Here is a 25,708-nt window from a genome sequence, read left to right as displayed (position 1 = left end):
ATGAAAGTTGGTTCCTTATATACTGTGCCGTCGAACCATTTGCTTTTGACGTCAGATGCAGCAAAGCAAAAGTGGGAGGATTTTTTAGAAGATTGTAAACTCCATTGTGTGACGCACAGTGCTGCCCACTACAAGGCGTTCTCTTTGACGCGCTAGTAGTTTCATTGAACCATACGGCGATTTCTGGAATGTTTACGAAAAGGGAAACCACTGTCTGCCCTGGGGAAGAGAAAGAGAAAAATGTGCTGATGGCTGCGTTTTTTTTTTGTTTCTTACGATTATTGTTTGATCACAAGATATGCAGCACCACTTATAAAAATTTATGGTGTGTTGTTTCATTATAATCAAAATCAGTATTGTTTTTCTGGAAATGGAATGGAATTAAATTTGGTCGGATGTTTGCCGAATATGTCGTTTATAAGATATATATATTAAAGTCATCCTTCAGCATTGCAAATATCATTTTTCCAAAAACATTTCACATGATTTATATGTGTCTTCAAATGACATCAAATGATCTGAAATTTAAATCAAATTCTGTGAGAAAGAAAGGTTTTGTATTTATGAAACAGCAATTATGACTAATGACTGAAATGAGACAAAGAGAGGTAATTTTTCAATCTAAAAAAATACCGTCTCTCATCTGTGTCAAGTGCTGAAGACCTTTAATATCACAAATAAAATTGACATTATCTTTGTGAATCCGTGTAGAATTAACTATTACACAATAATTATACAATATTTCTATTTATTTGTAATGGGTTGCATTTGTGTTAAAGAAAAACCAAAAATTCTGCCCAAATGTGTTCCCTAAAAAGGTTTCCTTAAAAGTGTATAAAATCATACTAGAGAACTCATTTCAATTACATGTAAAGGTCATTATCGATATGTGAATCAGTTTTATTCAATCTCTTTTTAATGAACTCCAACTTCTGGTTGTTCTTCGAAAATTTAAGTTTGTTGATTGATGAACTGCAACAAAGGGAAGAAAAACATACAAAACCATGGAATTTTTATTAAAAAATCCCACTTAACTGATTTTTCAGATACAAACAGTGAATCTCTGTTATTTATTGTCATTTATTTACATCTTGTGTGAAATCATAACGCAAGTCTAAAAATATAAATTACACAAGATCCTTCTCAAAGTGAATTGTGAATGAAATATGAGTCAATAAGGTAATACAATTTTTAGAATAAAATTCTCGTTATGATAGGGTGATGTTTAACCATAGCTTGGTGCTGGGGGCTCGTAAATGGGCTGTTGATAGATGGGAGCTGGTGCCGGATAAGCTGGAGCTGGGTAAGCCGGGGCCGGTGCTTCGTAAGTCTGGCCTGGAGAACCGGCAGGTCCTGCTGGTCCAGCGGGACCTGGATAACCAGGGGATCCTGGTTTACCTTGAGGTCCGACGGGTCCAACAGGTCCAAGAGGACCAGCTGGTCCAGGGCCACCTGGGTAACCTGGACTGCCTGGTTTGCCTTGTGGGCCGACTGGGCCGAGAGGTCCTACTGGACCAACTGGTCCTGGACCACCAGGGTATCCAGGAGCACCGGGTTTACCTAGTGGGCCAACGGGGCCTGGGCCGCCAGGGTAACCAGGAGTTCCGGCAGGGCCGGGAAGACCATCTTTACCGGGCTTACCTGGTTGGCCAGGTGCACCTATCAAGAAATTATAAATTTAAATTTAAACACATTTACAAAAATTATTTGTGTGGTTAATTTTACCAGTGTATCCAGGAGCTCCGGGCTTTCCATCTTTGCCTGGGTATCCAGGGCCGCCAGGGAGACCATCCTTGCCAGGAGCGCCATTGTAGCCAGGGGATCCAGCAGGTCCAACGGGACCAGGTGGACCAGGGATCTTGCTAGGTGCGCCGGGGTATCCATCTTTGCCTGGGGCTCCAGCATAACCAGGAGTTCCAGCGTCTCCCTTAGGTCCGGGACCTCCAGGATAACCATTGGTGCCCGGTTTGCCAGGAGCTCCTTGAAGTCCAGCAGGGCCAACTGGGCCAACGAGTCCGGGACCACCAGGGTAACCAGGAGCTCCGTCTTTGCCCGGGTAGCCAGGTGCACCTGGTGGGCCTGGGATCTTGGATGGGATAGTGTAACCTGGTGGGCCAGCTTCACCTTTAGGTCCTGCAGGTCCGGGAGCTCCATTGTAACCGTCTTTGCCGGGAAGTCCAGGGCCTCCAGGTAAACCAGGTGCTCCATTGTAACCAGGGGTTCCCTTTTCTCCGTTGTAGCCAGGTTTACCAGGTGCTCCGGGAGCTCCATTGTAGCCTGGTGTTCCTTTTTCTCCAGGATAGCCAGGTGAACCAGGTTTGCCAGCAGGGCCTTGAGGTCCGGGTCCTCCAGAGTAGCCAGGAGCTCCTGGAGCCCCAGCATCTCCCTTATATCCAGCAGGTCCTGGAGGTCCAGGTGGGCCGGGTGGTCCAGGGATAACTTGAGGTTGTGAGTAGCTAGAACCTCCGTAGGCACCACCGTCAGATGATCCAGGTGGGCCTGGTGGGCCTGGTGGTCCCTTCAACCATGGAAGGTATTCATAGAAACTTTCCCACTGTTTCTGTATTTCGTACGTTGCTCCTGACCCATGAGGATTAAGAGTGGCCCACTGTTCCTTTGTAATAGAGACGGTTTCGCCTGCAGCTGGTGGTTGTCCGTATTGGGGTGCAGCCAATACGGATGCAAGCACAAGTGAAACAAATGCCTGTGTAGAGGTAGAACATGTTAAGATACGGTTACTTCACTATTACTAATTATTCTTTTTTCTCGTCACTCACCCAAAGCCACATGTTTGTTTTTTTTTCTATTTTCTACCCGTGTGTGATTTTTAGATATTCTGTCTCTGCAAAAAGAGAAACATGAAGATTTAAAATAAATTAAAAGTTATATATTGGTTCTGTTGTATGTAAAAGAGCAAGTGCTCAGTATTCGCAATTTTTCGAATAAATGGATAGTTTGAAAGATTTTTACCTCTCTCTTTCACGTTCAATGTTCTGAAGCCGTCTGCTCAACACTGAGTTGTACTATGAAAGTTGGTTCCTTATATACTGTGCCGTCGAACCATTTGCTTTTGACGTCAGATGCAGCAAAGCAAAAGTGGGAGGATTTTTTTAGAAGATTGTAAACTCCATTGTGTGACGCACAGTGCTGCCCACTACAAGGCGTTCTCTTTGACGCGCTAGTAGTTTCATTGAACCATACGGCGATTTCTGGAATGTTTACGAAAAGGGAAACCACTGTCTGCCCTGGGGAAGAGAAAGAGAAAAATGTGCTGATGGCTGCGTTTTTTTTTTGTTTCTTACGATTATTGTTTGATCACAAGATATGCAGCACCACTTATAAAAATTTATGGTGTGTTGTTTCATTATAATCAAAATCAGTATTGTTTTTCTGGAAATGGAATGGAATTAAATTTGGTCGGATGTTTGCCGAATATGTCGTTTATAAGATATATATATTAAAGTCATCCTTCAGCATTGCAAATATCATTTTTCCAAAAACATTTCACATGATTTATATGTGTCTTCAAAGGACATCAAATGATCTGAAATTTAAATCAAATTCTGTGAGAAAGAAAGGTTTTGTATTTATGAAACAGCAATTATGACTAATGACTGAAATGAGACAAAGAGAGGTAATTTTTCAATCTAAAAAAATACCGTCTCTCATCTGTGTCAAGTGCTGAAGACCTTTAATATCACAAATAAAATTGACATTATCTTTGTGAATCCGTGTAGAATTAACTATTACACAATAATTATACAATATTTCTATTTATTTGTAATGGGTTGCATTTGTGTTAAAGAAAAACCAAAAATTCTGCCCAAATGTGTTCCCTAAAAAGGTTTCCTTAAAAGTGTATAAAATCATACTAGAGAACTCATTTCAATTACATGTAAAGGTCATTATCGATATGTGAATCAGTTTTATTCAATCTCTTTTTAATGAACTCCAACTTCTGGTTGTTCTTCGAAAATTTAAGTTTGTTGATTGATGAACTGCAACAAAGGGAAGAAAAACATACAAAACCATGGAATTTTTATTAAAAAATCCCACTTAACTGATTTTTCAGATACAAACAGTGAATCTCTGTTATTTATTGTCATTTATTTACATCTTGTGTGAAATCATAACGCAAGTCTAAAAATATAAATTACACAAGATCCTTCTCAAAGTGAATTGTGAATGAAATATGAGTCAATAAGGTAATACAATTTTTAGAATAAAATTCTCGTTATGATAGGGTGATGTTTAACCATAGCTTGGTGCTGGGGGCTCGTAAATGGGCTGTTGATAGATGGGAGCTGGTGCCGGATAAGCTGGAGCTGGGTAAGCCGGGGCCGGTGCTTCGTAAGTCTGGCCTGGAGAACCGGCAGGTCCTGCTGGTCCAGCGGGACCTGGATAACCAGGGGATCCTGGTTTACCTTGAGGTCCGACGGGTCCAACAGGTCCAAGAGGACCAGCTGGTCCAGGGCCACCTGGGTAACCTGGACTGCCTGGTTTGCCTTGTGGGCCGACTGGGCCGAGAGGTCCTACTGGACCAACTGGTCCTGGACCACCAGGGTATCCAGGAGCACCGGGTTTACCTAGTGGGCCAACGGGGCCTGGGCCGCCAGGGTAACCAGGAGTTCCGGCAGGGCCGGGAAGACCATCTTTACCGGGCTTACCTGGTTGGCCAGGTGCACCTATCAAGAAATTATAAATTTAAATTTAAACACATTTACAAAAATTATTTGTGTGGTTAATTTTACCAGTGTATCCAGGAGCTCCGGGCTTTCCATCTTTGCCTGGGTATCCAGGGCCGCCAGGGAGACCATCCTTGCCAGGAGCGCCATTGTAGCCAGGGGATCCAGCAGGTCCAACGGGACCAGGTGGACCAGGGATCTTGCTAGGTGCGCCGGGGTATCCATCTTTGCCTGGGGCTCCAGCATAACCAGGAGTTCCAGCGTCTCCCTTAGGTCCGGGACCTCCAGGATAACCATTGGTGCCCGGTTTGCCAGGAGCTCCTTGAAGTCCAGCAGGGCCAACTGGGCCAACGGGTCCGGGACCACCAGGGTAACCAGGAGCTCCGTCTTTGCCCGGGTAGCCAGGTGCACCTGGTGGGCCTGGGATCTTGGATGGGATAGTGTAACCTGGTGGGCCAGCTTCACCTTTAGGTCCTGCAGGTCCGGGAGCTCCATTGTAACCGTCTTTGCCGGGAAGTCCAGGGCCTCCAGGTAAACCAGGTGCTCCATTGTAACCAGGGGTTCCCTTTTCTCCGTTGTAGCCAGGTTTACCAGGTGCTCCGGGAGCTCCATTGTAGCCTGGTGTTCCTTTTTCTCCAGGATAGCCAGGTGAACCAGGTTTGCCAGCAGGGCCTTGAGGTCCGGGTCCTCCAGAGTAGCCAGGAGCTCCTGGAGCCCCAGCATCTCCCTTATATCCAGCAGGTCCTGGAGGTCCAGGTGGGCCGGGTGGTCCAGGGATAACTTGAGGTTGTGAGTAGCTAGAACCTCCGTAGGCACCACCGTCAGATGATCCAGGTGGGCCTGGTGGGCCTGGTGGTCCCTTCAACCATGGAAGGTATTCATAGAAACTTTCCCACTGTTTCTGTATTTCGTACGTTGCTCCTGACCCATGAGGATTAAGAGTGGCCCACTGTTCCTTTGTAATAGAGACGGTTTCGCCTGCAGCTGGTGGTTGTCCGTATTGGGGTGCAGCCAATACGGATGCAAGCACAAGTGAAACAAATGCCTGTGTAGAGGTAGAACATGTTAAGATACGGTTACTTCACTATTACTAATTATTCTTTTTTCTCGTCACTCACCCAAAGCCACATGTTTGTTTTTTTTTCTATTTTCTACCCGTGTGTGATTTTTAGATATTCTGTCTCTGCAAAAAGAGAAACATGAAGATTTAAAATAAATTAAAAGTTATATATTGGTTCTGTTGTATGTAAAAGAGCAAGTGCTCAGTATTCGCAATTTTTCGAATAAATGGATAGTTTGAAAGATTTTTACCTCTCTCTTTCACGTTCAATGTTCTGAAGCCGTCTGCTCAACACTGAGTTGTACTATGAAAGTTGGTTCCTTATATACTGTGCCGTCGAACCATTTGCTTTTGACGTCAGATGCAGCAAAGCAAAAGTGGGAGGATTTTTTTAGAAGATTGTAAACTCCATTGTGTGACGCACAGTGCTGCCCACTACAAGGCGTTCTCTTTGACGCGCTAGTAGTTTCATTGAACCATACGGCGATTTCTGGAATGTTTACGAAAAGGGAAACCACTGTCTGCCCTGGGGAAGAGAAAGAGAAAAATGTGCTGATGGCTGCGTTTTTTTTTTGTTTCTTACGATTATTGTTTGATCACAAGATATGCAGCACCACTTATAAAAATTTATGGTGTGTTGTTTCATTATAATCAAAATCAGTATTGTTTTTCTGGAAATGGAATGGAATTAAATTTGGTCGGATGTTTGCCGAATATGTCGTTTATAAGATATATATATTAAAGTCATCCTTCAGCATTGCAAATATCATTTTTCCAAAAACATTTCACATGATTTATATGTGTCTTCAAAGGACATCAAATGATCTGAAATTTAAATCAAATTCTGTGAGAAAGAAAGGTTTTGTATTTATGAAACAGCAATTATGACTAATGACTGAAATGAGACAAAGAGAGGTAATTTTTCAATCTAAAAAAATACCGTCTCTCATCTGTGTCAAGTGCTGAAGACCTTTAATATCACAAATAAAATTGACATTATCTTTGTGAATCCGTGTAGAATTAACTATTACACAATAATTATACAATATTTCTATTTATTTGTAATGGGTTGCATTTGTGTTAAAGAAAAACCAAAAATTCTGCCCAAATGTGTTCCCTAAAAAGGTTTCCTTAAAAGTGTATAAAATCATACTAGAGAACTCATTTCAATTACATGTAAAGGTCATTATCGATATGTGAATCAGTTTTATTCAATCTCTTTTTAATGAACTCCAACTTCTGGTTGTTCTTCGAAAATTTAAGTTTGTTGATTGATGAACTGCAACAAAGGGAAGAAAAACATACAAAACCATGGAATTTTTATTAAAAAATCCCACTTAACTGATTTTTCAGATACAAACAGTGAATCTCTGTTATTTATTGTCATTTATTTACATCTTGTGTGAAATCATAACGCAAGTCTAAAAATATAAATTACACAAGATCCTTCTCAAAGTGAATTGTGAATGAAATATGAGTCAATAAGGTAATACAATTTTTAGAATAAAATTCTCGTTATGATAGGGTGATGTTTAACCATAGCTTGGTGCTGGGGGCTCGTAAATGGGCTGTTGATAGATGGGAGCTGGTGCCGGATAAGCTGGAGCTGGGTAAGCCGGGGCCGGTGCTTCGTAAGTCTGGCCTGGAGAACCGGCAGGTCCTGCTGGTCCAGCGGGACCTGGATAACCAGGGGATCCTGGTTTACCTTGAGGTCCGACGGGTCCAACAGGTCCAAGAGGACCAGCTGGTCCAGGGCCACCTGGGTAACCTGGACTGCCTGGTTTGCCTTGTGGGCCGACTGGGCCGAGAGGTCCTACTGGACCAACTGGTCCTGGACCACCAGGGTATCCAGGAGCACCGGGTTTACCTAGTGGGCCAACGGGGCCTGGGCCGCCAGGGTAACCAGGAGTTCCGGCAGGGCCGGGAAGACCATCTTTACCGGGCTTACCTGGTTGGCCAGGTGCACCTATCAAGAAATTATAAATTTAAATTTAAACACATTTACAAAAATTATTTGTGTGGTTAATTTTACCAGTGTATCCAGGAGCTCCGGGCTTTCCATCTTTGCCTGGGTATCCAGGGCCGCCAGGGAGACCATCCTTGCCAGGAGCGCCATTGTAGCCAGGGGATCCAGCAGGTCCAACGGGACCAGGTGGACCAGGGATCTTGCTAGGTGCGCCGGGGTATCCATCTTTGCCTGGGGCTCCAGCATAACCAGGAGTTCCAGCGTCTCCCTTAGGTCCGGGACCTCCAGGATAACCATTGGTGCCCGGTTTGCCAGGAGCTCCTTGAAGTCCAGCAGGGCCAACTGGGCCAACGGGTCCGGGACCACCAGGGTAACCAGGAGCTCCGTCTTTGCCCGGGTAGCCAGGTGCACCTGGTGGGCCTGGGATCTTGGATGGGATAGTGTAACCTGGTGGGCCAGCTTCACCTTTAGGTCCTGCAGGTCCGGGAGCTCCATTGTAACCGTCTTTGCCGGGAAGTCCAGGGCCTCCAGGTAAACCAGGTGCTCCATTGTAACCAGGGGTTCCCTTTTCTCCGTTGTAGCCAGGTTTACCAGGTGCTCCGGGAGCTCCATTGTAGCCTGGTGTTCCTTTTTCTCCAGGATAGCCAGGTGAACCAGGTTTGCCAGCAGGGCCTTGAGGTCCGGGTCCTCCAGAGTAGCCAGGAGCTCCTGGAGCCCCAGCATCTCCCTTATATCCAGCAGGTCCTGGAGGTCCAGGTGGGCCGGGTGGTCCAGGGATAACTTGAGGTTGTGAGTAGCTAGAACCTCCGTAGGCACCACCGTCAGATGATCCAGGTGGGCCTGGTGGGCCTGGTGGTCCCTTCAACCATGGAAGGTATTCATAGAAACTTTCCCACTGTTTCTGTATTTCGTACGTTGCTCCTGACCCATGAGGATTAAGAGTGGCCCACTGTTCCTTTGTAATAGAGACGGTTTCGCCTGCAGCTGGTGGTTGTCCGTATTGGGGTGCAGCCAATACGGATGCAAGCACAAGTGAAACAAATGCCTGTGTAGAGGTAGAACATGTTAAGATACGGTTACTTCACTATTACTAATTATTCTTTTTTCTCGTCACTCACCCAAAGCCACATGTTTGTTTTTTTTTCTATTTTCTACCCGTGTGTGATTTTTAGATATTCTGTCTCTGCAAAAAGAGAAACATGAAGATTTAAAATAAATTAAAAGTTATATATTGGTTCTGTTGTATGTAAAAGAGCAAGTGCTCAGTATTCGCAATTTTTCGAATAAATGGATAGTTTGAAAGATTTTTACCTCTCTCTTTCACGTTCAATGTTCTGAAGCCGTCTGCTCAACACTGAGTCTTACTATGAAAGTTGGTTCCTTATATACTGTGCCGTCGAACCATTTGCTTTTGACGTCAGATGCAGCAAAGCAAAAGTGGGAGGATTTTTTTAGAAGATTGTAAACTCCATTGTGTGACGCACAGTGCTGCCCACTACAAGGCGTTCTCTTTGACGCGCTAGTAGTTTCATTGAACCATACGGCGATTTCTGGAATGTTTACGAAAAGGGAAACCACTGTCTGCCCTGGGGAAGAGAAAGAGAAAAATGTGCTGATGGCTGCGTTTTTTTTTTTGTTTCTTACGATTATTGTTTGATCACAAGATATGCAGCACCACTTATAAAAATTTATGGTGTGTTGTTTCATTATAATCAAAATCAGTATTGTTTTTCTGGAAATGGAATGGAATTAAATTTGGTCGGATGTTTGCCGAATATGTCGTTTATAAGATATATATATTAAAGTCATCCTTCAGCATTGCAAATATCATTTTTCCAAAAACATTTCACATGATTTATATGTGTCTTCAAAGGACATCAAATGATCTGAAATTTAAATCAAATTCTGTGAGAAAGAAAGGTTTTGTATTTATGAAACAGCAATTATGACTAATGACTGAAATGAGACAAAGAGAGGTAATTTTTCAATCTAAAAAAATACCGTCTCTCATCTGTGTCAAGTGCTGAAGACCTTTAATATCACAAATAAAATTGACATTATCTTTGTGAATCCGTGTAGAATTAACTATTACACAATAATTATGCAATATTTCTATTTATTTGTAATGGGTTGCATTTGTGTTAAAGAAAAACCAAAAATTCTGCCCAAATGTGTTCCCTAAAAAGGTTTCCTTAAAAGTGTATAAAATCATACTAGAGAACTCATTTCAATTACATGTAAAGGTCATTATCGATATGTGAATCAGTTTTATTCAATCTCTTTTTAATGAACTCCAACTTCTGGTTGTTCTTCGAAAATTTAAGTTTGTTGATTGATGAACTGCAACAAAGGGAAGAAAAACATACAAAACCATGGAATTTTTATTAAAAAATCCCACTTAACTGATTTTTCAGATACAAACAGTGAATCTCTGTTATTTATTGTCATTTATTTACATCTTGTGTGAAATCATAACGCAAGTCTAAAAATATAAATTACACAAGATCCTTCTCAAAGTGAATTGTGAATGAAATACGAGTCAATAAGGTAATACAATTTTTAGAATAAAATTCTCGTTATGATAGGGTGATGTTTAACCATAGCTTGGTGCTGGGGGCTCGTAAATGGGCTGTTGATAGATGGGAGCTGGTGCCGGATAAGCTGGAGCTGGGTAAGCCGGGGCCGGTGCTTCGTAAGTCTGGCCTGGAGAACCGGCAGGTCCTGCTGGTCCAGCGGGACCTGGATAACCAGGGGATCCTGGTTTACCTTGAGGTCCGACGGGTCCAACAGGTCCAAGAGGACCAGCTGGTCCAGGGCCACCTGGGTAACCTGGACTGCCTGGTTTGCCTTGTGGGCCGACTGGGCCGAGAGGTCCTACTGGACCAACTGGTCCTGGACCACCAGGGTATCCAGGAGCACCGGGTTTACCTAGTGGGCCAACGGGGCCTGGGCCGCCAGGGTAACCAGGAGTTCCGGTAGGGCCGGGAAGACCATCTTTACCGGGCTTACCTGGTTGGCCAGGTGCACCTATCAAGAAATTATAAATTTAAATTTAAACACATTTACAAAAATTATTTGTGTGGTTAATTTTACCAGTGTATCCAGGAGCTCCGGGCTTTCCATCTTTGCCTGGGTATCCAGGGCCGCCAGGGAGACCATCCTTGCCAGGAGCGCCATTGTAGCCAGGGGATCCAGCAGGTCCAACGGGACCAGGTGGACCAGGGATCTTGCTAGGTGCGCCGGGGTATCCATCTTTGCCTGGGGCTCCAGCATAACCAGGAGTTCCAGCGTCTCCCTTAGGTCCGGGACCTCCAGGATAACCATTGGTGCCCGGTTTGCCAGGAGCTCCTTGAAGTCCAGCAGGGCCAACTGGGCCAACGGGTCCGGGACCACCAGGGTAACCAGGAGCTCCGTCTTTGCCCGGGTAGCCAGGTGCACCTGGTGGGCCTGGGATCTTGGATGGGATAGTGTAACCTGGTGGGCCAGCTTCACCTTTAGGTCCTGCAGGTCCGGGAGCTCCATTGTAACCGTCTTTGCCGGGAAGTCCAGGGCCTCCAGGTAAACCAGGTGCTCCATTGTAACCAGGGGTTCCCTTTTCTCCGTTGTAGCCAGGTTTACCAGGTGCTCCGGGAGCTCCATTGTAGCCTGGTGTTCCTTTTTCTCCAGGATAGCCAGGTGAACCAGGTTTGCCAGCAGGGCCTTGAGGTCCGGGTCCTCCAGAGTAGCCAGGAGCTCCTGGAGCCCCAGCATCTCCCTTATATCCAGCAGGTCCTGGAGGTCCAGGTGGGCCGGGTGGTCCAGGGATAACTTGAGGTTGTGAGTAGCTAGAACCTCCGTAGGCACCACCGTCAGATGATCCAGGTGGGCCTGGTGGGCCTGGTGGTCCCTTCAACCATGGAAGGTATTCATAGAAACTTTCCCACTGTTTCTGTATTTCGTACGTTGCTCCTGACCCATGAGGATTAAGAGTGGCCCACTGTTCCTTTGTAATAGAGACGGTTTCGCCTGCAGCTGGTGGTTGTCCGTATTGGGGTGCAGCCAATACGGATGCAAGCACAAGTGAAACAAATGCCTGTGTAGAGGTAGAACATGTTAAGATACGGTTACTTCACTATTACTAATTATTCTTTTTTCTCGTCACTCACCCAAAGCCACATGTTTGTTTTTTTTTCTATTTTCTACCCGTGTGTGATTTTTAGATATTCTGTCTCTGCAAAAAGAGAAACATGAAGATTTAAAATAAATTAAAAGTTATATATTGGTTCTGTTGTATGTAAAAGAGCAAGTGCTCAGTATTCGCAATTTTTCGAATAAATGGATAGTTTGAAAGATTTTTACCTCTCTCTTTCACGTTCAATGTTCTGAAGCCGTCTGCTCAACACTGAGTTGTACTATGAAAGTTGGTTCCTTATATACTGTGCCGTCGAACCATTTGCTTTTGACGTCAGATGCAGCAAAGCAAAAGTGGGAGGATTTTTTTAGAAGATTGTAAACTCCATTGTGTGACGCACAGTGCTGCCCACTACAAGGCGTTCTCTTTGACGCGCTAGTAGTTTCATTGAACCATACGGCGATTTCTGGAATGTTTACGAAAAGGGAAACCACTGTCTGCCCTGGGGAAGAGAAAGAGAAAAATGTGCTGATGGCTGCGTTTTTTTTTTGTTTCTTACGATTATTGTTTGATCACAAGATATGCAGCACCACTTATAAAAATTTATGGTGTGTTGTTTCATTATAATCAAAATCAGTATTGTTTTTCTGGAAATGGAATGGAATTAAATTTGGTCGGATGTTTGCCGAATATGTCGTTTATAAGATATATATATTAAAGTCATCCTTCAGCATTGCAAATATCATTTTTCCAAAAACATTTCACATGATTTATATGTGTCTTCAAAGGACATCAAATGATCTGAAATTTAAATCAAATTCTGTGAGAAAGAAAGGTTTTGTATTTATGAAACAGCAATTATGACTAATGACTGAAATGAGACAAAGAGAGGTAATTTTTCAATCTAAAAAAATACCGTCTCTCATCTGTGTCAAGTGCTGAAGACCTTTAATATCACAAATAAAATTGACATTATCTTTGTGAATCCGTGTAGAATTAACTATTACACAATAATTATGCAATATTTCTATTTATTTGTAATGGGTTGCATTTGTGTTAAAGAAAAACCAAAAATTCTGCCCAAATGTGTTCCCTAAAAAGGTTTCCTTAAAAGTGTATAAAATCATACTAGAGAACTCATTTCAATTACATGTAAAGGTCATTATCGATATGTGAATCAGTTTTATTCAATCTCTTTTTAATGAACTCCAACTTCTGGTTGTTCTTCGAAAATTTAAGTTTGTTGATTGATGAACTGCAACAAAGGGAAGAAAAACATACAAAACCATGGAATTTTTATTAAAAAATCCCACTTAACTGATTTTTCAGATACAAACAGTGAATCTCTGTTATTTATTGTCATTTATTTACATCTTGTGTGAAATCATAACGCAAGTCTAAAAATATAAATTACACAAGATCCTTCTCAAAGTGAATTGTGAATGAAATACGAGTCAATAAGGTAATACAATTTTTAGAATAAAATTCTCGTTATGATAGGGTGATGTTTAACCATAGCTTGGTGCTGGGGGCTCGTAAATGGGCTGTTGATAGATGGGAGCTGGTGCCGGATAAGCTGGAGCTGGGTAAGCCGGGGCCGGTGCTTCGTAAGTCTGGCCTGGAGAACCGGCAGGTCCTGCTGGTCCAGCGGGACCTGGATAACCAGGGGATCCTGGTTTACCTTGAGGTCCGACGGGTCCAACAGGTCCAAGAGGACCAGCTGGTCCAGGGCCACCTGGGTAACCTGGACTGCCTGGTTTGCCTTGTGGGCCGACTGGGCCGAGAGGTCCTACTGGACCAACTGGTCCTGGACCACCAGGGTATCCAGGAGCACCGGGTTTACCTAGTGGGCCAACGGGGCCTGGGCCGCCAGGGTAACCAGGAGTTCCGGTAGGGCCGGGAAGACCATCTTTACCGGGCTTACCTGGTTGGCCAGGTGCACCTATCAAGAAATTATAAATTTAAATTTAAACACATTTACAAAAATTATTTGTGTGGTTAATTTTACCAGTGTATCCAGGAGCTCCGGGCTTTCCATCTTTGCCTGGGTATCCAGGGCCGCCAGGGAGACCATCCTTGCCAGGAGCGCCATTGTAGCCAGGGGATCCAGCAGGTCCAACGGGACCAGGTGGACCAGGGATCTTGCTAGGTGCGCCGGGGTATCCATCTTTGCCTGGGGCTCCAGCATAACCAGGAGTTCCAGCGTCTCCCTTAGGTCCGGGACCTCCAGGATAACCATTGGTGCCCGGTTTGCCAGGAGCTCCTTGAAGTCCAGCAGGGCCAACTGGGCCAACGGGTCCGGGACCACCAGGGTAACCAGGAGCTCCGTCTTTGCCCGGGTAGCCAGGTGCACCTGGTGGGCCTGGGATCTTGGATGGGATAGTGTAACCTGGTGGGCCAGCTTCACCTTTAGGTCCTGCAGGTCCGGGAGCTCCATTGTAACCGTCTTTGCCGGGAAGTCCAGGGCCTCCAGGTAAACCAGGTGCTCCATTGTAACCAGGGGTTCCCTTTTCTCCGTTGTAGCCAGGTTTACCAGGTGCTCCGGGAGCTCCATTGTAGCCTGGTGTTCCTTTTTCTCCAGGATAGCCAGGTGAACCAGGTTTGCCAGCAGGGCCTTGAGGTCCGGGTCCTCCAGAGTAGCCAGGAGCTCCTGGAGCCCCAGCATCTCCCTTATATCCAGCAGGTCCTGGAGGTCCAGGTGGGCCGGGTGGTCCAGGGATAACTTGAGGTTGTGAGTAGCTAGAACCTCCGTAGGCACCACCGTCAGATGATCCAGGTGGGCCTGGTGGGCCTGGTGGTCCCTTCAACCATGGAAGGTATTCATAGAAACTTTCCCACTGTTTCTGTATTTCGTACGTTGCTCCTGACCCATGAGGATTAAGAGTGGCCCACTGTTCCTTTGTAATAGAGACGGTTTCGCCTGCAGCTGGTGGTTGTCCGTATTGGGGTGCAGCCAATACGGATGCAAGCACAAGTGAAACAAATGCCTGTGTAGAGGTAGAACATGTTAAGATACGGTTACTTCACTATTACTAATTATTCTTTTTTCTCGTCACTCACCCAAAGCCACATGTTTGTTTTTTTTTCTATTTTCTACCCGTGTGTGATTTTTAGATATTCTGTCTCTGCAAAAAGAGAAACATGAAGATTTAAAATAAATTAAAAGTTATATATTGGTTCTGTTGTATGTAAAAGAGCAAGTGCTCAGTATTCGCAATTTTTCGAATAAATGGATAGTTTGAAAGATTTTTACCTCTCTCTTTCACGTTCAATGTTCTGAAGCCGTCTGCTCAACACTGAGTTGTACTATGAAAGTTGGTTCCTTATATACTGTGCCGTCGAACCATTTGCTTTTGACGTCAGATGCAGCAAAGCAAAAGTGGGAGGATTTTTTTAGAAGATTGTAAACTCCATTGTGTGACGCACAGTGCTGCCCACTACAAGGCGTTCTCTTTGACGCGCTAGTAGTTTCATTGAACCATACGGCGATTTCTGGAATGTTTACGAAAAGGGAAACCACTGTCTGCCCTGGGGAAGAGAAAGAGAAAAATGTGCTGATGGCTGCGTTTTTTTTTTGTTTCTTACGATTATTGTTTGATCACAAGATATGCAGCACCACTTATAAAAATTTATGGTGTGTTGTTTCATTATAATCAAAATCAGTATTGTTTTTCTGGAAATGGAATGGAATTAAATTTGGTCGGATGTTTGCCGAATATGTCGTTTATAAGATATATATATTAAAGTCATCCTTCAGCATTGCAAATATCATTTTTCCAAAAACATTTCACATGATTTATATGTGTCTTCAAAGGACATCAAATGATCTGAAATTTAAATCAAATTCTGTGAGAAAGAAAGGTTTTGTATTTATGAAACAGCAATTATGACTAATGACTGAAATGAGACAAAGAGAGGTAATTTTTCAATCTAAAAAAATACCGTCTCTCATCTGTGTCAAGTGCTGAAGACCTTTAATATCACAAATAAAATTGACATTATCTTTGTGAATCCGTGTAGAATTAACTATTACACAATAATTATACAATATTTCTATTTATTTGTAATGGGTTGCATTTGTGTTAAAGAAAAACCAAAAATTCTGCCCAAATGTGTTCCCTAAAAAGGTTTCCTTAAAAGTGTATAAAATCATACTAGAGAACTCATTTCAATTACATGTAAAGGTCATTATCGATATGTGAATCAGTTTTATTCAATCTCTTTTTAATGAACTCCAACTTCTGGTTGTTCTTCGAAAATTTAAGTTTGTTGATTGATGAACTGCAACAAAGGGAAGAAAAACATACAAAACCATGGAATTTTTATTAAAAAATCCCACTTAACTGATTTTTCAGATACAAACAGTGAATCTCTGTTATTTATTGTCATTTATTTACATCTTGTGTGAAATCATAACGCAAGTCTAAAAATATAAATTACACAAGATCCTTCTCAAAGTGAATTGTGAATGAAATACGAGTCAATAAGGTAATACAATTTTTAGAATAAAATTCTCGTTATGATAGGGTGATGTTTAACCATAGCTTGGTGCTGGGGGCTCGTAAATGGGCTGTTGATAGATGGGAGCTGGTGCCGGATAAGCTGGAGCTGGGTAAGCCGGGGCCGGTGCTTCGTAAGTCTGGCCTGGAGAACCGGCAGGTCCTGCTGGTCCAGCGGGACCTGGATAACCAGGGGATCCTGGTTTACCTTGAGGTCCGACGGGTCCAACAGGTCCAAGAGGACCAGCTGGTCCAGGGCCACCTGGGTAACCTGGACTGCCTGGTTTGCCTTGTGGGCCGACTGGGCCGAGAGGTCCTACTGGACCAACTGGTCCTGGACCACCAGGGTATCCAGGAGCACCGGGTTTACCTAGTGGGCCAACGGGGCCTGGGCCGCCAGGGTAACCAGGAGTTCCGGCAGGGCCGGGAAGACCATCTTTACCGGGCTTACCTGGTTGGCCAGGTGCACCTATCAAGAAATTATAAATTTAAATTTAAACACATTTACAAAAATTATTTGTGTGGTTAATTTTACCAGTGTATCCAGGAGCTCCGGGCTTTCCATCTTTGCCTGGGTATCCAGGGCCGCCAGGGAGACCATCCTTGCCAGGAGCGCCATTGTAGCCAGGGGATCCAGCAGGTCCAACGGGACCAGGTGGACCAGGGATCTTGCTAGGTGCGCCGGGGTATCCATCTTTGCCTGGGGCTCCAGCATAACCAGGAGTTCCAGCGTCTCCCTTAGGTCCGGGACCTCCAGGATAACCATTGGTGCCCGGTTTGCCAGGAGCTCCTTGAAGTCCAGCAGGGCCAACTGGGCCAACGGGTCCGGGACCACCAGGGTAACCAGGAGCTCCGTCTTTGCCCGGGTAGCCAGGTGCACCTGGTGGGCCTGGGATCTTGGATGGGATAGTGTAACCTGGTGGGCCAGCTTCACCTTTAGGTCCTGCAGGTCCGGGAGCTCCATTGTAACCGTCTTTGCCGGGAAGTCCAGGGCCTCCAGGTAAACCAGGTGCTCCATTGTAACCAGGGGTTCCCTTTTCTCCGTTGTAGCCAGGTTTACCAGGTGCTCCGGGAGCTCCATTGTAGCCTGGTGTTCCTTTTTCTCCAGGATAGCCAGGTGAACCAGGTTTGCCAGCAGGGCCTTGAGGTCCGGGTCCTCCAGAGTAGCCAGGAGCTCCTGGAGCCCCAGCATCTCCCTTATATCCAGCAGGTCCTGGAGGTCCAGGTGGGCCGGGTGGTCCAGGGATAACTTGAGGTTGTGAGTAGCTAGAACCTCCGTAGGCACCACCGTCAGATGATCCAGGTGGGCCTGGTGGGCCTGGTGGTCCCTTCAACCATGGAAGGTATTCATAGAAACTTTCCCACTGTTTCTGTATTTCGTACGTTGCTCCTGACCCATGAGGATTAAGAGTGGCCCACTGTTCCTTTGTAATAGAGACGGTTTCGCCTGCAGCTGGTGGTTGTCCGTATTGGGGTGCAGCCAATACGGATGCAAGCACAAGTGAAACAAATGCCTGTGTAGAGGTAGAACATGTTTAGATACGGTTACTTCACTATTACTAATTATTCTTGTTTCTCGTCACTCACCCAAATCCACATGTTTTTTTCACTTTCTCCGCGTGCGTATTTTCGGGGAAAATGGGTCTGCAAAGAGGAAAACCAGATGAAACTTAATTTTCAAGTAAGACTTTGGTTCTAGTAGTATATATGTATAAAGGTAGATGCAAAGTGTTCGCATTTGTTGTGATCTAAGGATATTAGCATGAAAAATGTTTACCTCTTTCTTTCACGTTCTATGTTCAGAAGCCGTCTGCTCAACACTAAGTTGTGATAAGAAAGTTGGTTCCTTAAATACTCTGCCGTCTACCCACCCGCTTTTGAAGTCAGATCCAGGCTAGAAAATATGGGAGGGTTTTTTGTTGATCGTTTGGAGGTAAATGCTGTGCTGCCCACTACAAGGTGTTCTATTGGTCGCGTTACTCCTTTCATTGAGCCAGGCGGACCTAAAACAATGTTTATTTATTGCTTGTTTTTTTATTCTGGAATATTTGCGAAAAGGGAAACCTCTCTCTGCCTTGGGGGAGAGAAAGAGAAAGACGCGCTTCTTGCGTTGAGTTTCTTGTTGCTTTCGTCAAGTTTAACATCATAAGAGTAAGATGATTTTCAGCACCCCCACTAAAGCAAGTTTTTCTTGTTGTTTCTATGGGAACTTCATTTTGAATACAATCTGGCATATTTTATTTCCTCAGTAAGAAACGTTTTGGGCAACAGGAATTTAACAATAATATTCCTTTGCAATATCCGCAAGTAACACAACACATGTTCATACACTTTTTACATTGTTTTTACTATTGGCTTGCTTTTACCCAGATGAGTCATCAAGATTAAATTTTTTTCAATAATCGTCGTCGTTGTCTCATTTTGCACATTTAACATTTGTGCTGTTTCTTATTAGATCAACGAAGATCTTCTTGTCTCTCATTGAACATATAACGTTAATGCAAATAAATTATATGTTCAAGCATTTGTATCCCGTTCTAAGTCGATAGGCCATTTGGCTATATTTTTTTTTTTGCTATAATAGATGAATATTCTTTCTTATCAACGCATAATAGATTTTTTTATGATTTAAACAAACATGTTATTTGCCATGTTTAAAAAATTTAATTTATCTAGTATACATCCCACCTAATAGGCCTATAGTTGTTTCATTGGCAATAAACACTTGTTAAATATTCTTTCGTTTTCCGGTAGTATACAGTACCTACCACAAGTTTGAAAACGCACGAGAGAAGCTTATGTAAAAAGCCGATTTTCCCCGCATTCCCAAAAATCAGGTTTTTGACGGAAGGGTAAATATCGCCTACTAAAGCAAAGGCGAAAATTTCCCACCTCCGAAAATGAAACAAAGGGGAACACGCGACACACCGCGGGGTGGGATAGAAGTGGAGAAATGGGCAAAAATGACAAATCTCATTTTCAATTTGAATTTCATTATATTAAATGAAACTCAGAAATGTTTAAAATAACATTTGTCATAGAGCTAACGAAGCTTTTTATTGTGCACTTTTTGGCGTCTTCGTAGGGTTATTTTTTCTCTATTTAGAGAGAGGCAAAGTAGCCACTTTTTCATACGCTTCTACAGCGTGTTTCCAAACTTATGAATCCATTTTTAGCTGTCCTTCCCTTTAGCTTTAAAAATCTGAAAAAAATTCAGGAAGTAGCCAACCATTATGGATACTTCCAAATAAAATTCAATGCCCTCCGTCAAAAACCCGATTTTTGGGAACGCGGCAAAAATCGGCTTTTTACATAAGCCGAACACAAGCTTCTCTCGCGCGTTTCCAAACTTCTGGTAGGTACTGTATAACGCTTTCATTTGCTGTATTTGTCACTTTTACTTAGCTTTTCTGCAAAAAAAAATCAGTATTTTTGTGATGTTTGATTGTGGTGCTGTCATCCAACATGCTATAATAGGCTATCTAAAATCAGATAGGCCTTAATAGAAAATAAGCTTAATTTATTGCCATTATACGATATTAATGTGATGTAGATCTATAGGCTCAACGCTGACTTATAAGAAATCCAGCAAAAATTTGAAGAGCCAGAGAAAATTTTATTTAAACAATATTCGCAGGCGATGCCTAAAACCATAAAATAAAACCTCGTGAGTTATATTACATAGGCCCAAGCACCTGTATTGTCGAAATATAATACCATGATTTGACACAGCACGTACAACTATATAAAAATGTGTCTGATGACTTTATATTGATGTCCATTCCTCACTATGAACTAATAGCTGGTGCTGATTGTGGTGAGTTGAAGAAAGAGGAGCAGTGTAGGACTACTATATTAACTCAGCAGCAGAGGCAAACTCCTGTGTTCCTTCGGAAGAGTGGCAGACTCTAAACCGTACGCAGTTTTGGGATCGTTATTATTGGAAACGATCGGGGCGGCAATCATTTCTATGAAACCCCCCGATGATGCTTTATTTTGGAAGATTGGCGTCAGCAGAGTCTCGTAAGCATGTCCTTCGATGGTTGAGTAAGCAAAGCGTCCACCCATACGGTCAAACTTAATGACTGCACTATCGTGACTTGGGACTCGGATCAGATGAGTAGACACAAATAGGGGGATACCACGAGTGGTGGCCACAAAAAGTAAGAAAACTGCAAGCTGTATAAAGAATAAAGTGATTTGGAGATGTAATATTATAGGCTTATTATTAAATAAAGTAATTCGTTCACTTTATCACATTTAAAGTATATCGCTACATTGGACTTACGAATTTCATGTCGTGCAAAATGAGTATACTGGTGATGTTGAAAGCACGGATAAAAGTAGAATAACACTGTTGGGTATTCCAAGATGTAGCTTTTATACATCACATTCATTTCTGGGAGCTTCCGGGACACACAATGAACCAAGGGTTAAATTAACGAAAATAAAGTGCTTCGTGCAGCGACCTTCAGTTCAAAAGGCGTGGTCGCGTTATTGTACTTTTAATACAAGGACCGTCTCACTGATCATCTATTTTATTTGCAAAAGGTAAAGCGTTTTACCTACTATTTACGCTTTCTTTGTTTTCTAAATAATTATGGTTTGTGGTCAAGGTTAGGTCAAATTTTTAATGATGCAATATAAAATCGTCATCCGCCCTTTTATCTTGTGTTCAGCTGTAATTCAGGATGCATCATTATTAACAACCATTTTCAAATCAGCTCACGCATTTCATAAATTGTTCTAGCATTTTCCCTCTCTTTTCACATTAACTTTGGCCTTGTAAATTGAAAGGGATTGCACATTCTTTTCAGGTTTAAAGCAACTACAAAAACTACATAACACATTAACAAAACATGGAGCTAGATTAATCTTATTGACCCGCTTGTATAGGATGCCTTAATGCATTCATAAATTAAGAGAAAACGGTTTTCGGTGTTATAAACAATTGACTTATTGTATAGACGAAGATAGTACCTGTGGGTATAATATATATAGCAAGAATGACACACATAGATAGGCCTACTTATTATAGGCCTACATATATGGAATAAAAATAGCTTGACAGAATTTTTTATTATTCATTATTATTTGTCTACGTCTTCTGCATTGCCTAATAAGTTTTATTGGTCTATTCTTATTTGGTATCTTGTTCTCCTTTCTTTAAATTAAAATAATAAAAATCTGTCTTCGACGAGTCGTGAAATAGGCGAGGGAAAGTCGTTCAATTATTTTTCGATGACCGACTTTCATTAAATGCCACTTATACTATTAATTACTTATTACTATTAACATATGTTTATACAACATTAATGAGATCTATAGTATATCACAAAAAAGGTTGTCTGTGGATGGCATTGCAGTTGCCATCGAAAGAAAACGATGGTATAAATACTCCTATATCACTCACAAGCTCTCAATTAATTTCCTTTAATTTCTCAGTCAATTTACAATAGATTGTAAATTACGCCATGTAGAAAAAATCGATTGGCTGATGGGTCTTATTCCTAAAAGCTAACACATGCTGATGCATTGGTTCTTTTGCATCTTTTTCACGTGTCACCTCCTATATCTACGCTACATTAAATTCTATCAGCACCAGGTCACCAGCATTCATCTATATATATAAAGGAAAACTTCTGTAGTTGAGTCATCGAAGACACCAGCAGCACACTGTTCATGTCACCAGCAGCACAGCTCGTGTGTTTGGCGGTGGAGTAAGAAAGAGAAAGCTTTTGTATATTCTTCTTGTCACCAGTAGTGCTCGTTTATTTGTCGCGTTCAAAAAAGTGAAAGTTTTAGAAGACAAAACTCTATAGACTACACCTTGTAATCTTTTATTTAATATTGATGTTAATATATTTCCTGCTACCCTTATACTGAGACTGTCTTATACAGCATTATGCTATGTATACACCACGCTGAGATTTTTGGTTGCTGCAATCTTGTTGTAATGTGTAATTATTTTGCATGAAATGTAGGCTATTAAAAAAAATTATGCAACCTGCTAGTCTGTTCAATGTATAGGAGACGTAGAGATAGCGCCCTGTGCATATCACCTGTACCCTGTGTCTGTGCTGATGTTGATGGGAATTCTATCTTGAATTCTATAAACGGGAAATTGCACAGAGAAGAGTCCATGTATAATATACGGTAAAACTTGTGTATGGCCCCGTGCATCCCATATATATAATAGAAATTATGTGTGTTTGTGTCTATACGACGAGAAGCTGTATATATAGGTAGAGTCGGGTATATAGTGCATAGTTTGATCTTTTGATGCCCGCAGTTAAATAACAAAAATTTATTCTGTTTTTACATAGGGAAAACAAAACTACTTTCTATAAACTTAATGCCGGAGGAAGTAGAAATTGCAAGTTGTCATGAAAAATAAACGAAGCTTTCAAAGGCCGCTTTCGATGTGCAAAAATCAGACCAACGAATTGGTGCAAGTCCCGACCTAACATTATAGTCAGCAGCATGCAATGTATAAATTAATGCACGATGCACGACTCTAAAATCAGGTATCTTATATTATTTTAAGTTTTATCATTTCTATTATCTTTGAATCGATGGCTATAATTATAATTTTACAGCTTCTCAAAATTCCACTTAGGCTTATTATTCTGTAGCGTAACTCGTGACACATCTAGCATCTGTAGTTTTTTTTTAAATATATATGAATAAGGAGAAATTTCTCTTTTTAACACGGTGAAATTGAAGCATCACTAGATGAATCAATAAACGATGGGAATCATACCAAAAAATGGGCATCTCACGCAACGTCCGAAAAGGAAAAAAATGTTCACTTTCTAATTCATGTTGGTCATTCTCAACAGTTCTTCACAAATTTCGTAAAAGCCATCATCTTTCACTGGTGTCACGTGCCTTAGGTATTTACTTATTAACGTCATAATATCAGAAAAATCCAATTTCTATATTTTTGAGAATACGCTTTTAATTTAAATTCACGATAGATAACTTTTGACACTCGTTACTTTTTTACTCTACCATATTTTCGATTGATAAGCTCTTTTTTGTTGTTTTTTTCAGAAATAAACTGTAACAATTCGTTATTATTATTGTGATTTATTTACACCTTGTGCGAAATCATAACAACAGCTAATATTCAAATATAAACTGCAGCAGACTTCTAAAAGTGAATTGGGAATGAAATATGAGTCAAAGAGGTAATAAAATTTTTAGAATAAAATTCTCGTTGTGATAGGGTGATGTTTAACCATAGCTTGGTGCTGGGGGCTCGTAAATGGGTTGTTGATAGATTGGAGCCGGTGCCGGATAAGCTGGAGCAGGGACTGGGTAAGCTGGAGCTGGGTAAGCCGGGGCCGGTGCTTCGTAAGTCTGGCCTGGAGAACCGGCAGGTCCTGCTGGTCCAGCGGGACCTGGATAACCAGGAGATCCTGGTTTACCTTGAGGTCCGACGGGTCCAACAGGTCCAAGAGGACCAGCTGGTCCAGGGCCACCTGGGTAACCTGGACTGCCTGGTTTGCCTTGTGGGCCGACTGGGCCGAGAGGTCCTACTGGACCAACTGGTCCTGGACCACCAGGGTATCCAGGAGCACCGGGTTTACCTAGTGGGCCAACGGGGCCTGGGCCGCCAGGGTAACCAGGAGTTCCGGCAGGGCCGGGAAGACCATCTTTACCGGGCTTACCTGGTTGGCCAGGTGCACCTATCAAGAAATTATAAATTTAAATTTAAACACATTTACAAAAATTATTTGTGTGGTTAATTTTACCAGTGTATCCAGGAGCTCCGGGCTTTCCATCTTTGCCTGGGTATCCAGGGCCGCCAGGGAGACCATCCTTGCCAGGAGCGCCATTGTAGCCAGGGGATCCAGCAGGTCCAACGGGACCAGGTGGACCAGGGATCTTGCTAGGTGCGCCGGGGTATCCATCTTTGCCTGGGGCTCCAGCATAACCAGGAGTTCCAGCGTCGCCCTTAGGTCCGGGACCTCCAGGATAACCATTGGTGCCCGGTTTGCCAGGAGCTCCTTGAAGTCCAGCAGGGCCAACTGGGCCAACGGGTCCGGGACCACCAGGGTAACCAGGAGCTCCGTCTTTGCCCGGGTAGCCAGGTGCACCTGGTGGGCCTGGGATCTTGGATGGGATAGTGTAACCTGGTGGGCCAGCTTCACCTTTAGGTCCTGCAGGTCCGGGAGCTCCATTGTAACCGTCTTTGCCGGGAAGTCCAGGGCCTCCAGGTAAACCAGGTGCTCCATTGTAACCAGGGGTTCCCTTTTCTCCGTTGTAGCCAGGTTTACCAGGTGCTCCGGGAGCTCCATTGTAGCCTGGTGTTCCTTTTTCTCCAGGATAGCCAGGTGAACCAGGTTTGCCAGCAGGGCCTTGAGGTCCGGGTCCTCCAGAGTAGCCAGGAGCTCCTGGAGCCCCAGCATCTCCCTTATATCCAGCAGGTCCTGGAGGTCCAGGTGGGCCGGGTGGTCCAGGGATAACTTGAGGTTGTGAGTAGCTAGAACCTCCGTAGGCGCTTCCTCCAGATGATCCGGCAGATCCAGGAGATCCTTGTGGGCCTGGTGGGCCTGGAGGTCCCTTCAACCACGGAAGATATTCATAGAATCTCTCCCATTGCTTCTGAATTTCTTCAATTTGTGGGCGTTCAGCAGCGGGGTAGGAAGAAGCAGACCCGTATGGGTTCAGAGAGGCCCACTGTTCCTTGGTAATGGAAACAGTCTCGCCTGCTGCTGGGGGTTGACCGTATTGGGGTGCAGCCAAAACGGTGGCAACCAAAAGTGGAACGAAAGCCTGTTAATCACAAAAATCAGTTAATTAAGTCATTTTTGTGTTGATATGGTTAAATGTTTCTTTTTTAAGAAGAGGGATGTTGTTACTCACCAAAGCTCTCATGGTTGTTTTCTGAATTTACAACCTTTGTGTATACTGAGTCGATCTGCTCGACAAGGAACGATCTGCCGATGAGTAAATGAATGATTACTAATTGAATAAATTGTCGATAAAAGTATAAAGAATCTAAACTTTTTCAACAATAAATAATCTTTTTGTAATAACTGATTCAAGGTAAAAAGGAATTAAAATCATTATTGAACTAATCAGTTAATAGTATCCGTGTTTGGTTGAATATGTTATTACAGCTGGTCGTGACTGTTATTTCAAAAAAGGTGTACTGAATTTTTTTAAATATTATGCTCGTTTCTCTCTGTAAATCCACTATTGAAATTACATTCAAAGTGAATCTTACCTCTTATTGGGTTCGTTGTTTCCTAAACTGTCGACGGCAAAACACTGACTTGAAATGAGAGAACGCGGCCTTTAAATACCGAACGGGGTTGGCGGTGGCGGTGTAAACAGGGTAGCAAGAATGGGAGGGCTTTATTTTAGAGAACGCAA

At 43.0% G+C, this 25,708-nt stretch overlaps 7 protein-coding genes and 1 long non-coding RNA gene across 8 annotated transcripts; all 8 read right to left on the bottom strand.

The window, feature by feature from the left end:
- Nucleotides 1–1,051: 1,051 nt before the first annotated feature.
- On the bottom strand, nt 1,052–2,842 carry LOC124343549 (collagen alpha-1(III) chain-like). The gene is made up of 3 exons (XM_046796898.1): nt 2,778–2,842; nt 1,726–2,704; nt 1,052–1,659 (listed from the first exon to the last, which is right to left on the bottom strand). Exons 1-3 carry the CDS (start codon nt 2,787–2,789, stop codon nt 1,226–1,228), a joined length of 1,425 nt encoding a protein of 474 aa, XP_046652854.1. The 5' UTR covers nt 2,790–2,842; the 3' UTR covers nt 1,052–1,225.
- Nucleotides 2,843–4,077: 1,235 nt separating this feature from the next.
- LOC124343547 (collagen alpha-1(X) chain-like) lies at nt 4,078–5,868 on the bottom strand. The gene is made up of 3 exons (XM_046796896.1): nt 5,804–5,868; nt 4,752–5,730; nt 4,078–4,685 (listed from the first exon to the last, which is right to left on the bottom strand). Exons 1-3 carry the CDS (start codon nt 5,813–5,815, stop codon nt 4,252–4,254), a joined length of 1,425 nt encoding a protein of 474 aa, XP_046652852.1. The 5' UTR covers nt 5,816–5,868; the 3' UTR covers nt 4,078–4,251.
- A 1,235-nt stretch (nt 5,869–7,103) lies between these two features.
- Nucleotides 7,104–8,894, bottom strand: LOC124343548 (collagen alpha-1(X) chain-like). The gene is made up of 3 exons (XM_046796897.1): nt 8,830–8,894; nt 7,778–8,756; nt 7,104–7,711 (listed from the first exon to the last, which is right to left on the bottom strand). The coding sequence occupies exons 1-3, from the start codon at nt 8,839–8,841 to the stop codon at nt 7,278–7,280; spliced, it is 1,425 nt and encodes a 474-aa protein (XP_046652853.1). The 5' UTR covers nt 8,842–8,894; the 3' UTR covers nt 7,104–7,277.
- A 1,245-nt stretch (nt 8,895–10,139) lies between these two features.
- LOC124343551 (collagen alpha-1(X) chain-like) lies at nt 10,140–11,921 on the bottom strand. Its single transcript, XM_046796901.1, has 3 exons — nt 11,857–11,921; nt 10,805–11,783; nt 10,140–10,738 (listed from the first exon to the last, which is right to left on the bottom strand). Exons 1-3 carry the CDS (start codon nt 11,866–11,868, stop codon nt 10,305–10,307), a joined length of 1,425 nt encoding a protein of 474 aa, XP_046652857.1. The 5' UTR covers nt 11,869–11,921; the 3' UTR covers nt 10,140–10,304.
- Nucleotides 11,922–13,165: 1,244 nt separating this feature from the next.
- LOC124343550 (collagen alpha-1(X) chain-like) lies at nt 13,166–14,947 on the bottom strand. The gene is made up of 3 exons (XM_046796900.1): nt 14,883–14,947; nt 13,831–14,809; nt 13,166–13,764 (listed from the first exon to the last, which is right to left on the bottom strand). Exons 1-3 carry the CDS (start codon nt 14,892–14,894, stop codon nt 13,331–13,333), a joined length of 1,425 nt encoding a protein of 474 aa, XP_046652856.1. The 5' UTR covers nt 14,895–14,947; the 3' UTR covers nt 13,166–13,330.
- A 1,244-nt stretch (nt 14,948–16,191) lies between these two features.
- Nucleotides 16,192–18,159, bottom strand: LOC124343546 (collagen alpha-1(X) chain-like). Its single transcript, XM_046796895.1, has 4 exons — nt 18,099–18,159; nt 17,909–17,965; nt 16,857–17,835; nt 16,192–16,790 (listed from the first exon to the last, which is right to left on the bottom strand). Exons 2-4 carry the CDS (start codon nt 17,918–17,920, stop codon nt 16,357–16,359), a joined length of 1,425 nt encoding a protein of 474 aa, XP_046652851.1. The 5' UTR covers nt 17,921–17,965; nt 18,099–18,159; the 3' UTR covers nt 16,192–16,356.
- Nucleotides 18,160–20,003: 1,844 nt separating this feature from the next.
- On the bottom strand, nt 20,004–20,735 carry LOC124343557. The gene is made up of 2 exons (XR_006919285.1): nt 20,610–20,735; nt 20,004–20,500 (listed from the first exon to the last, which is right to left on the bottom strand). It is a non-coding gene; the product is annotated as an uncharacterized LOC124343557 (long non-coding RNA).
- Nucleotides 20,736–23,397: 2,662 nt separating this feature from the next.
- LOC124343545 (collagen alpha-1(I) chain-like) lies at nt 23,398–25,708 on the bottom strand. The gene is made up of 4 exons (XM_046796894.1): nt 25,560–25,708; nt 25,196–25,269; nt 24,082–25,105; nt 23,398–24,015 (listed from the first exon to the last, which is right to left on the bottom strand). The coding sequence occupies exons 2-4, from the start codon at nt 25,205–25,207 to the stop codon at nt 23,561–23,563; spliced, it is 1,491 nt and encodes a 496-aa protein (XP_046652850.1). The 5' UTR covers nt 25,208–25,269; nt 25,560–25,708; the 3' UTR covers nt 23,398–23,560.

The sequence above is a fragment of the Daphnia pulicaria genome, chromosome 6 (assembly GCF_021234035.1).
Source record: "Daphnia pulicaria isolate SC F1-1A chromosome 6, SC_F0-13Bv2, whole genome shotgun sequence".
In the NCBI taxonomy this organism is placed as follows: domain Eukaryota; kingdom Metazoa; phylum Arthropoda; class Branchiopoda; order Diplostraca; family Daphniidae; genus Daphnia; species Daphnia pulicaria.
The sequence above is the reverse complement of the archived record's forward strand: the minus strand, read 5'-3'. Positions and strand labels throughout refer to the sequence as shown.

What these genes read in the sequence shown, in the direction of transcription:
- LOC124343549 (XM_046796898.1), bottom strand. An exon ending in CGGAGCTCCTGGATACACTG is followed by an intron (nt 1,660 to 1,725) that starts GTAAAATTAACC and finishes ATTTCTTGATAG; the next exon opens with GTGCACCTGGCCAACCAGGT.
- LOC124343547 (XM_046796896.1), bottom strand. An exon ending in CGGAGCTCCTGGATACACTG is followed by an intron (nt 4,686 to 4,751) that starts GTAAAATTAACC and finishes ATTTCTTGATAG; the next exon opens with GTGCACCTGGCCAACCAGGT.
- LOC124343548 (XM_046796897.1), bottom strand. An exon ending in CGGAGCTCCTGGATACACTG is followed by an intron (nt 7,712 to 7,777) that starts GTAAAATTAACC and finishes ATTTCTTGATAG; the next exon opens with GTGCACCTGGCCAACCAGGT.
- LOC124343551 (XM_046796901.1), bottom strand. An exon ending in CGGAGCTCCTGGATACACTG is followed by an intron (nt 10,739 to 10,804) that starts GTAAAATTAACC and finishes ATTTCTTGATAG; the next exon opens with GTGCACCTGGCCAACCAGGT.
- LOC124343550 (XM_046796900.1), bottom strand. An exon ending in CGGAGCTCCTGGATACACTG is followed by an intron (nt 13,765 to 13,830) that starts GTAAAATTAACC and finishes ATTTCTTGATAG; the next exon opens with GTGCACCTGGCCAACCAGGT.
- LOC124343546 (XM_046796895.1), bottom strand. An exon ending in CGGAGCTCCTGGATACACTG is followed by an intron (nt 16,791 to 16,856) that starts GTAAAATTAACC and finishes ATTTCTTGATAG; the next exon opens with GTGCACCTGGCCAACCAGGT.
- LOC124343545 (XM_046796894.1), bottom strand. An exon ending in CGGAGCTCCTGGATACACTG is followed by an intron (nt 24,016 to 24,081) that starts GTAAAATTAACC and finishes ATTTCTTGATAG; the next exon opens with GTGCACCTGGCCAACCAGGT.